This window comes from Platichthys flesus, chromosome 11 (genome assembly GCF_949316205.1).
Source record: "Platichthys flesus chromosome 11, fPlaFle2.1, whole genome shotgun sequence".
NCBI classification, from domain to species: domain Eukaryota; kingdom Metazoa; phylum Chordata; class Actinopteri; order Pleuronectiformes; family Pleuronectidae; genus Platichthys; species Platichthys flesus.
The window spans coordinates 11,531,554-11,544,082 of NC_084955.1; the positions used below are offsets into that span (position 1 = coordinate 11,531,554).

The window sequence follows — 12,529 nt, forward strand, 5'->3', positions numbered from 1 at the left end:
TCTGGCACCTATGTGTGCAGCATCCAACAGATAACTGACGAGAGAGGGGACACAATTATCAGGGGCAGACATATAGTATGTGTGTGTCGAGTGAACAGGTTATGGGGAATCATTAGCAAAGCCTCTGTCTAGAAGTGAGGGAGAAAGCTGTTTGTGTGTGTGTGTGTGTGTGTGTCTCTCTCCTATCTTGTCCTAAATTTAAACATCTCGCAAGCCTTTGTCTTTTTCTACTCTCACTTCTTCCAGTTCTTCTTCTCCCATAGATCAGTGGCCGTATTTAGTAGGTGTTAATTTAAATTTAAGTATATGTAATTTACATTAATAGCCATGGTGATCTCTAATAAATTAACCTACTACACAAAATATATAGACAAGTGGAATTCCTGTTCCCCTCATTTGAAAACTATCTTGTTCTGACCAATTATTGTTTAGTGTTTGATTGGTCTTTTTTTTTACTGTTATAGAAAATGTCTTTTTGACATTGTGTTTCCCAAACCATTAAATGAATCCCATTTGTCAGTTTATTAGCTGTAGTAAGAGCTTTGACTCTGGGATGTGAGGCCTGTCTGCCGTCAACGCTCTGTCCTAAAGTGAAGGACACTCTGTAAAACCCTGTAGGGCAACACAATGCCTCACACAAGTTTGGACAGAGGTGATCATCAGGGGAGAGAGGTCATTTAACATTGTGAGAGAAACGTACCTACAATACAGTGAACCAAATCCTGCCCTCAGCTGTCACATAATGACGGAGGTTAATGTGTGACCAGTCCTATAAAAGAGCTAACCAGGGAATACTACAATATAATAACTATAATTAAAAACACAATCTTACTATACCAGAGTTAAATAATGCACAATGATGTCATTTTCTGTACTCCCCATTCATCCTAAAATAAATAACCTTGAACAGGGAGGTTATATTTTGTTTTCCATTTGTTTGTCTGTTAGTTAACAATATTTTGCAAAAACTACTGAATGGATTACCATAACACTTGGTGGAAGGATGTATTATCGGTCAGGAAACAATTTATTCACTTTTGGTGTGGATACATTTTAATTTTCACCCTTCATTTTGGCAATTAGGTTGATTTCTCAGAGAATCATTTATGAATCTTGAAAACGTCCATAAACAAGCATGTTTAGGGGACTGATGTTTATAAAAGGAGTGTAAAGTCTTTGCAGAGGTATGTTCTCTCTGAGTTCCATTCTAGTTTAATCATATTCTTCTTGGTGAGGAGTTGCAGATATAGAATGATACTCCATGAGGTGAGAAGATAGAGAGTAAACAGACAACAATTGCACTGCACTACAATGTTATCTGAGATTTCATTTCAGGGAGTATGTGATACACGTGTTCATATATCACATCTTATATCAAACTGTGTGAAGGAAAGAGATAAGGCCATGAGTGGGAGAGTAACCGGGACAGAAATACCTTTGAGAAAACATCTCACAGAGTCACATATTTTCTCAGAATTCATCCTTAATGAACCTTGCACAACAACAATCATATTTCAATGTATTATTGAGTCCATCATAATTAGAAATTAGAGATGGCACATTCGAATCATTGTTATCAGTACATAAATAATGGCAATCAAAGCTATTATCTGGTTGGAGGGAGGCAACAAAAGAAATCAACAAAAAAGAAGACTTTCAAAACCTTCACAGACTAAACAGAGACAGACGGGAGGAGAGACGAGTTAATAGGGAACAGTAAGAAAATATGAATCACAATAGCCAATATTTCTGTCGTCTTTACCCCCCTTCTATTGCCCTGGACTATCAGTTAATTAAATGAAAAGGAGAAACGTGTGGCAAACAAATGTCAAGTTTGTCACAGAGGGAGGTCAGCTTTTCACGATAGTGGCAAACAGCAGCAGTTTAAAAAAACTCATTCAACAAAATAAAAGTAATTAAAAATACCAACAGAGAGAACTAAACCAAACAGAATGCTAATTTCTGAGTTTAGGAACGTGCAATAAATATGAAAAAGATCTGTGGTAAAGAGAGAGGAAATTGTGAGACTAATTATGATATATATATTTTTTCTTCAAATGATAATTATGTCAACTTGTTTGAAACAAACTGGGAGTTCGGAATAATTGAAGGGGTGAAGTTTATTGAGTGTAATTAAGTGTTTCGGTTTTTTGAAATTGTCTTTCTTTCGCCTCGCGTTACTCTTTCATTAAGTGTCGTTTAATTTAGCCGGCTCCACCTCCTCTTTCTAATTCCATCTTCCCCCTATTCTGTTTTGCTCACTCTGTGTCTTGTGTGGTGGGGCAGATGCAGCGGGCCATGTTGACAGCTTGTCCCTCCTCTCTTGCCGCAGGGAAAACTGTCACCCCTGTCATTCAGGCCTATAAACACCGCATGGAGAATGCATGTGTGCGCCTGTGTGCGTGTGTTCTCAGGAGAATATGTGGGGTGAGAGGGGCTTTGTTAGCTCTGCCAGCAGCAGCTGAGTGCTTGGACACACACACAAAAACAGACACAAACACACACACATAGTGAGTTTGCAGAGAAGGACTAGAGCATGATGGGAGTTTCACAACCTGAACCTGGAAGGGCAAACCCTTCGGGAAGCAAAACTTCACACCAGATGACACTGTGCTGCTGCAGAGACAGAAAAGTCGGTCTGTGCGTGATGTGTGGTCTGTTCATACTTATATTCTAACTACACATTTGCACAAGGGAATACCATGTGGTCAGTCTAGACAAACAGGACTAAGACAAGCATGCTGGTAGCCAAGAGAACTGTCCTTGACTCTCATTAGTGAACAAAGCAAAAGTAATTACTGATAAATTGAATTCAGAAAACAGGCACAGCAGAGACAGGTTTTAGACTAGTTACCACTTTAAATTCACCCAATTAGGCAGAAAAGAGTTCTCCAGTAAAACTCACTAAAGAATCCATCATGACTGCAGGGGGAAAATAGTGGCTGCAGTGGATGACCACATTTATAAATATGCGAGTGCAGGTAAAAGAGGACTGAAGACTAAAACTTCAGGTGTTTTCATAAACCTGCAGACTGTTTTTGTAGTGAAATAAAAATGAATACTCCAAATTAAAGAGAAGGGCACTCAGTAGAGTGCAGACCTCCGCCAAGGCCAAACAGCCTCTTTATGAAACAACATCTAAATTCACTAAATCCAGATTTTTATTGGGATTTCTCTCAAATTAAGAATAAATATCAGTATCCTAAACAAAGCGTAGTTTTCCATCAAGATCCATGAATTTTTATTGAAGACAACAAGGAAAGTTTGAAAAATGCAATGGTAAATAAGGGGAAAAACAATTCCTGGATAAGCCCCCTGAAAATATCGTGGTATTCCATCGAGTAGTATTTGCATAGTCTTGTTTACAAACAAACAGACATGAGTGAAAACATAATACGTGACCTTTAAAATCTGTCTTAGGGACAGAATAAGTTGAGGACCTGTACATTTCAAGACTATACCAGATTTGCTTTCAAGGGTGAGGCAGCACCGCTCATGTGGGACCCAGGCGGCAAAAAAACAAGAAGGAACCTGTATTCCAAAACAAAACACAAGGCTTAACATGGCTCAGTGGGTTACACAGTCAGGGCCTTAGAGGGCCTGTATGTGTGTGTGTGTGTGTGCGCCTGCATGCGTGTGTATTTGTCCAGTGCAGGGCATTGGCCCTAGACAAAGTGCTCTGCCAGCTTTCTGCCCACTGGTCTTTTCATTGCTGATGGATGGGCCTTGTTCAGCACCATCTGGCTATAGGATACTTCACATTAATCATCACACACACACACACACACACACACACACACACACACACACACACACACACACACACACACACACACACACACACACACACACACACACACACACACACACACACACACACACACACACACACACACACACACACACACACACACACACACACACACACACACACACACACACACACACACATCCTCTGTCTCTTTAACATACAGACTCCAGATGAATTATCTACATGTATATGTGCACAGAGAAAAACATCTAACTTGGTGCTGTTTAGATGCAGAGTGGACGAAAGGATGAGAGAATTATTTTTATAAATGGAGAACAGATAGAAAATAAACCAAACAAAGAAAAAATATCTATTCTAATTGACGGCGCATTTCTGCTTGTGTTTCAGCAAGTCATTTTACCCATATGTGTTTCGGAGTAAGCCATGGGAGATTAAGAAACAAGCGTGGTACAAATACAACAATTAGTTCATTTAAAAACATTGTTTCATTTGGTTTGTAGCCTAGAGCGATGGAATAATAAAGGCTTTCAATCCCCCCCCACCCCCCACTGTCTTTATTAATGACCTCCGTGGACCTATAGGAGGTTGTGTATTAACAATAATGGCTGTAAAGACGCCAATTTCTCGCTTCCCTCTGTGTGTTCTCTCTCTCTCTCTCTCTCTCTCTCTCCCTCCCTCTTTATCTATCTCTTTCTCTCGCCAACACACACAGACAAACACACACAGACACGTTCGTAAGCACATAATATCCTTACATAAACTGGAAGCTGAAAGGCCAGACACCCAAGGGAATTTAATATAAAATGAGGGACATTATCAGACTTCATTTATTTCTATCTAACGGCTATAAGGGCTTAATACAAGCAATTTTGCCTCAACGTGTTCCACGGTGTATGGACATGGGCAAGGACAGGCAGAACCTTGGTTGATCTGGAAGGAAGCATGCTTGACATTAGATTTATTATCATTAAATCATATCTCACGGCTATCTGGGCCTGTAATGCAAGAGGATTTATTTGCACATCTACACAATCTATGGAAAAAAGTGAATAGGCTGACTAGAACATGGCCGGAAGTTGAGCCGTGTGGAAGATTTACATGAAACTTGCTTGACATATAAAAAAGGTTTATGTATGAGGACTATCACATATCATATATTATGACACGATTCCTTTTGACACATTTCATGCACAAAATAGTGAAAAAGGAAGATTATCATTGAGATAGATTTACAAATGAATGTAGAAATTTAAGGGTAAATATTAAAGTATCCGGGGATTTCTAATAGACAGTTTTTCCTAGCTTGTTTCCTCTGAGAGAGCCTTTCAGGGGGTCTGGGACTGCAGCCGCGCTTCATCCTTAGCACTAACTTAGCAGCAGACAAGGGCTTCGTCCCTGAGGATCTCAAACTGTTACACAGGCTAAGAGTGAATTAAGAGGTCTAACAACTCATGAGACAATACAGTACATTTAAAGAGGTAGCTCACACAAAATCTGTCCTCTGAGAATGGAATGCCCAACCCCTGTATTATCTGTATTATCATGAAAAGTGCTAACAAAGGAAATACACATGCAAAGGTGAGACCTCTGTGTAACGTACCAACTTGTTGCGAGACCCTGTCTCTGTTTAACTGTCTTTAGTTTGTGTAATATGACAACTTGTGTTGAGATTCCAGTTTGAGATGTTTTTTGTTTTATAGTATTTCGACAACCCTGAACGCCGATATGGTGGCTGTGGTTATGGAGGTTAAGTGGTTGGTCCACTAACTAGAGGGTTGGTGGCAAGTGTAGGAGTGATGTATGATATAGAAAAGGCTGCACATAGATGCATATGAATGTGTTTGTGAATGGCAAAACTGTATGGCACACTGTGCTGTCCTGGAAGTGCTTTGAGTGGTCATCAAGACTAGGAGAGTTATATTTAAATACAGACCATCTTTCCAAGACTTGTTGTGAGAGATTAATCAGACTTTTTTTTAAATTTTTTGAAGAAACATAATCCAAACTTTAATGGATCAACTTGTTCCTTGAACTAACGCAAAGTTACCGACATAAAAAACACTGTTACAGAACTAATGTTCAGTGGTACACACTGTCACAACGACGGATTCTTAATTCCTCCGGGAATCATACGTGTGGCGAAAGCATGTTCACAAATACAAAGTGTCTCATTTATATGCAGAAATGTTAATGTATTAATAAGATATTCTCTGCTAAATATGCTCAATTTATATCCTGTGTTTGTGTTAGGTGTGTGCTTATCCTCTGAGTCATGTGCATGTGGGTTCCATGTGTACTATCATTAGTGTGCTTGTAATTGTGTGTGTGTGTGTGTGCGTGTGGGAGGCAAAGCGTCATGCCTGCCACAGTGAAAACGTGATCTGTCTCATATCCTTTTAATTAATGTGTAACGTTTAACAACTCCACCACAGGAACAAACTCTTTCAGAAGAATAAACTCTCCAAAAAAAAAATTTGCCAATGCTTAAGCTTTACTGAATGACACACTATGATACCTGCTAGAAAGACCTCAATCCCCCATATGTTCCCAACATGCACTTTGCTGTAGCTGGCCACAGCCTTCCATGCAAAAGCACGGAGATAGTATAATATGTCAAAATGTCATTTGTCTTTTTCAAGACAGCAGGAATATGTGACGGCAGATGTTATGGAGTTGTCACTTACAGGAGGACAGATGAGGGACTCACACACACTCTCACACACTCACACACTTGTACTGCTTTGATACACAAATTAACCCCTGGATTCCACCGGGCACGGGTCTGTGACGTTGTGTCTGCCGCATGGTTTGTTCCGGTCTTCCAGTTCTGACACAATAACCTCCTCATTGTAAGTATGTCAGATGTTACCCTCACTTTGTATGGGCCCAAATCCACACACAAACAGAAGTATACTGTATATACACAAACACATGCACACAGTTGATATTTATCTCTGGCTCCAGAATTCAGTCTCACAAATACAGAAACACAAACACACTCAAAATATAATCAAGAAAAACCTCATCGACTAGATTGCTGACAAGAGGGGTTCATTTTGAGGAGGCCACTAACTCATCAAGACAATTCAGCAACACTGACGTGCAACTACTTGTTATGTCAAGTGAACACTTCTGGTTTTGAGGTGACTGAGGCCAACACTCAGTGTTCCCCCATTAAGAAACTCACTGCACTCAAAGACAAAAATAAACATCAGTTCAGTTTCAGAGAAAAAATGAAACACAAAGAGAGAGATTGAAAAATGTAAACCAGGGAAGTGATCCCGGAACACCCGGTTAAAGATGTCTTACCTCGTGGTCGTATGGGTTGTACGAGTGGAAGAGATGGGACAGTTCTTTAGTCCTCTGCTTCTTCTGCAAGACGGTAAGAAAATACATTTGAAGTTTAAAAGCCACCCATAAAGTGAATTTACAACACAGCTAAAAATAAATTAGAAAAAGAGGCTAGGCCTAATGATCACAATATTTCAATAACATGCACAATATTTAGTTAAATTGAGTAAATAGTAATTTAAAACCCATTCACCTTTGTAGATTCATCGAATCATGAGCGTCACCCTCTGTGTGCAAACTACTCAGCATTTGCCTCTTTTTGTATGACCATTTGAATGTGAATCCTTGAAGTTTTTTTCCTTAATTCAGTTTTTGATGCTGCTGTGAGACCAGTTACATGCACTTTATTTATTTCAGTATTTATATCTCAAATGATGTCCCCTAGTATTTTATTTTACTCTCTAGCTGGTCTTAACAGAATACTATGGTATAAATATGGACCTTCATTACATCTTCAATGATATTAACTTCCCTTAAAGACATGGAAATGAATCACATGGCTGAGAACACAGCCTACAGTAATTCATTAAGCCTGCAGAATGAACAGACGAGGAAGAAAGAGAGTTGACCACCAGCTGCAGTAGGAAATATTTCTCATTTTCTTATTTTATTCTCACTCGAAGTCTGGACTTAACCTTGCGTGTCCTTAATGTATAATGAGATGCACAAGCGTGAGACATGACTGTTTGATGCGTGGCAGTTGTTAATGCAATGAGTTACATGAGGCCGACGCAGTTACAAAGAGCGCTAATTAGAGCGCTGATTAGGCCATGTCTGGCTAAGGGGGAAGGATATACGTATGTCCTACTGTAGCTAAAGGGAGAATGCATTTATTGTCACGCTTACTCCTTTTCCCTTCTTCTCCAGTGTTAGCATGTAAACGGTTGGGTTCAGTGTCCTTAGGGCAGATCTGCACATATGTTTCAGACAACTTACAAGTCGTTCTGCTATTACACACAGGCGGCATTACAGGATGACAGAAGTGCTGCTTCGGGATAAGCGAAGACGGCTTGAGGGTTTGGAGAAAGATGGATTGAGAGGCGGAAGAGGACAACTTTGATTCAAATAGTTGTGGTCAAGCTGAAAACGATGGAGCAAGTTTAAAAAGTTAGTAGGAAATTACATCAGGCAGTGCTAATGTCCTCTAACGTCAACAGGAGGAGTGAAAAGTGTCAGAAAACAGACAATGAAAATGAGAGGAGTGGATGAAAACAGCAAAGACGAGGAGAGAAAGGTGAATGAAATCAGAATATTAGGTGTGAGGTGTTTAAAGACGATTGCACTCCACCCCCTCGGCCAACGACAGCTTTGACTATCTTCATCTCGAGTGAGGTCCATTCTTTCATTATTGCGCCTCTTATCCCTCCTTGCCCTTCACTATTTCACTGCTCAGAAATAGTACAGTGCACTGCTTTTCCTTCCCCATGCTCAACACCTACCCATCTCTTACTCATTCTCTGTTCACCTAGGGCTCTTCACAATCCCATAATCATTGGCCCTGTCCGTCTGCCATCCAGATTCCCTCTCGCTTTCTCTGCCAAAGGGCTCTCCAGATTCTCCAAATCCCCTTCTCTCTTGTTGTCTTTGGCTTTCCACATATATTCCTCAGTGCCCACCCTCTCCCCTTACTCCCTGTGTTTTTCATCAGTGAAGGAAAACTCATACTAATCATTCCGTCTCCACTCTCTCACCCATCAACCCCTTACAAGTCTGTCCCCCTCCTCAATCTCTCACTCTCTCTGCCTGGAGCACCTCAGGTGAGAGTAATCCTCTAATCATTGCTCCTCAACACCATTCTCTCTCTTCCTGCCATCCCTTCATCACTCTCACCATCATTCCCTATTCAGCAGTGTTGGACTGTTTGTGTGTGTGTGTGTGTGTGAGAGAGTGAGGGATTGTAAGACAGATGTAACTGCAGGTAAGGATTTCTCAACCCCCAATGAGCTCCCAGCAAGATTTTATCCAGCTCAATACTACACACACATCACACACACAAAGACAGACACTACAGACACGAACACCATAGCACGCTCGCACACTGACTCACACAAACATTTACAATATACAAAAAATGGGCAGAGGTGTGAAAACCTGCCAAATACAATGTAAAAGGCCAACATGAAAAAAAACACAAAAGAAAAAGGAGACAACCTAGAGAGAATGGGAAAGAGAAAAGCAAAAGCAGAAAGAGAGAATAAAACTGTTTTTTTATAATTATACAAAATGTTGAGTGACAGAGAGATTCATCACAAATCTGCCACCATAAAAGGCATGAAAGAAAGAGACACCCCATCTCAATACTTGAGCCTTTTCTAAAGTGATGATGCCACTTACATAGAGGTTATGAGGTGGATATTTCAAGCCAAGTGTGGAAACAGCTGCAGGAGGGTGGATAAGCAACATTCTTATTATTCCACGACACCTGCTGCCAGTGTGCCTTTGAGCCAGACCTACACTCTAAGTTGTAGCAGTGGAACTGGTCTGTAACCACTGGCAAGGGGCTCTGTTATAAACAAGTTGAGATGGAGTACAACTGATAGACTCTAGACTCAGAGGCAGATTTAATTTAACTGTGCACTGCTTTTGGGCATCAGTGTTCCAGGTGGGAAGTGTCAGTATCGATGAATGTAGATAAATGTGTGAATCATCACTTTGATGTCCATACCTTTCTCGTTTTTAGTCAGAAAATAGAATTGGCAGATACTTCAGTCTCTTTACATAATAACACAATAATGTTTCACGATTAAAAACACTTTTTTTGGTGGGAATCCAACTAGAACCTGCATTTAATAGATATTTCGAATCTTTAATTAAAAATAGTGCAAAAACAAACTCTGACCACCCTGTTAAATGTCAGTGGTTCTGCTCTTAATACCTTCTACCTTCAATCCATTGTCATCTTTCCAACTATACTGTGTAGAAGAACTTTATTAATTTGCAAAAGCTGCACAAAATCTGTCAGTATACAGATTTGTCTGCGTGTGTGTGTGTGCGTGCATATGAATGGCTCATCAACCGAAAAACGTTAATCTAGCATGCCGTCGAGGTTGTGTAAGTGACAACCCAGCAAGTACACAGACACTGTGTGTATGTGTGTGTTTGTGGACCTGTCACTATGGTGATGATGAACGATGGTTGGTACAGTGGCATCCATCTGTTGTTGCTGCCGGAGACGGATGCAACGTCTAACCGGAAGTGACATTACATGGATTTATAAACAAACAAACACACACACACACACACACACACACACACACACACACACACACACACACACACACACACACACACACACACACACACACACACACACACACACACACACACACACACACACACACACACACACACACACACACACACACACACACACACACACACACACACACACACACACACACACACCTCTGTCTCTTTAACATACAGACTCCAGATGAATTACTACTCGACCAGATACAATATTTAAAGTCTCATATTTTACACTTTTCTGCAGTTTTTTAGCGTTCTGATATCCAAAGGGCAACATGGTGGTACAATGGTTGGCGCTCTCACCACACAGCAAGAAAGTTATCTGGCTTTCTCCCAAAGTCCAAAGGCATGCAGATTGTGGTTGGGTTGATTGGAGACTAAACGGTCCGTAGGTGGTAATGGGAGTGTGAATGGTGGTTTGTCTCTGTTTGTCAGCCATGGGATATGCTGGCAATCGGTCCAGGGTGGACCCCACCTCTCGCCCAACATCAGCTGGGATTGGCACAAGGCCACCCCGTGACCCTCAAGAAGGACAAGTGGTAAAAATAACTGATGGATGGATATGAAGATGATGATATATTTATGCCAAATATGTATTTACGGGCAAGCCAATAACAGTTAAAAGATTGTTGCCTAAAAGTGTTGCTTGGTAAAACTCAATGGTAAATGCAGTTGGCGATGATCAGTCAGAGCTAAAACCAGCCAAACAGCAAATTCAGACTGCTCCAGCTATATTTTTCGTGGAGCCTCTGGCCAGGTTCCAGTACAAGTCCTCGAATATGGAGATGTCAAGGTGATAATCCAAGAGTTTGCGTGCCCCGGCCAAAAAGAGGAGTGGTAGAATCTGCTGCCCCAGGTGATGCAGCTAAATCTCTTTGGGCTGCTAGACCCCCTGGGCAGATAAAGTTCAGTCCTACTGTGAATCAAAGTCTTTCAAAGTCTGTGTGAGCGTCTGTGGCCCCAAAAATCAAGACTATGGGGGACATTTGTGTGAGAGTCATGGAATTTCAAAGGTACTGGCCCCAACAAATGTCTGGTATTGTGACATCCTTTGTATTGTGAGTGTCAGTATGCCCCATTGTGGGTATGTTGTGCGGCAAGGTAACAGTGTTCTTGCCTTAGCCTGGACTGAACAAGCTTCAGGCTCACCAGTATGTGTCTGTTTGTCTTTCCCTAATGACAGACAGATGTTCTAGTGCTATAGAGTCTACACCCGCGGCGATTGGCTCTGTGTGGAAGTGTGTGTGTATCATCCCAGAAAAGAACCCTGAAGGCACAATCTGAGTCTGCTTCCGTCTTTGTGTGCCAAGGATTAACACTTCCTAAAGCATCACAGTGAGAGTGGTCACAGCGACGAGGCTCTGCATGTGTGTGACCTTCGTCTGTCTACAGAGGTCACTTTACTATATAACATGGTCCAGTTACAATATGTTGTATGATGACTTGTGTTCTGATCCCCTGAATGTTCGTTTTTTTACTAAGGTGTACATAAACCTGTAAATTGTTAATATGCAGCGAGAGAATAACAAAGTTTGCTTCCTAGGTCAGATTGAAGCAATGCAGAGCTGACTGTGATTTTCTTGAGCTTTGTTCACACTCAACACAGACGCTCTACAAATGTGACCATGTTGCATCAGAAGGGACTAAAAACTAAAAGTCATTTCATCATGACATTGACACACATTCAGGTCAGTGAATTAGTAACGTTCAAGAGCTGCCGTCATTTAAATCTCAGCTGCTGTGAACTATGAAACTTCCTTTCAGTTGAGTGCCCTTGGGAGAATAATGTTCAAAACAAATCTCTTGAGTTGACTGGGATTTCTTTTCAATAAAATAAAAATGTAAGATTCTTTTTGAAATTAATTAGCTTTGTGTTCATGATGGAATATGAATAATTATTGCCATAACTTGTTTTTTTTAACTTTTAACCTATTTCCCCAAAAGTAAATTGAGGTATTCACATGTCGAAGGAAATGCAACTTTGTAAAAAAATTGATTTTATGAGAAAACAATATTTTTAATTGGTTTTGTTCACTAGTATTATCTTTCTGAGGCATCAACTCAATTAATAGCTCCTCTACAAAGTTAGTCTTTAATCAAATCTATCCTTATGTGCTACTTCCTAAAACTAAGACCTACTGGGGATCCTCATATTTG

General features: G+C 40.6%; 1 protein-coding gene across 1 annotated transcript in view; it reads right to left on the reverse strand.

Moving 5' to 3' along the window:
- cdkal1 (CDK5 regulatory subunit associated protein 1-like 1) overlaps window positions 1–12,529 on the reverse strand; it is a 224,467-nt gene that overhangs the window by 50,193 nt on the left and 161,745 nt on the right. Inside the window, exon 12 of the mRNA XM_062399418.1 lies at window positions 7,082–7,144. Within this exon, the coding sequence (XP_062255402.1) occupies window positions 7,082–7,144 (63 nt within the window). The remainder of the gene's footprint in view (window positions 1–7,081; window positions 7,145–12,529) is intronic.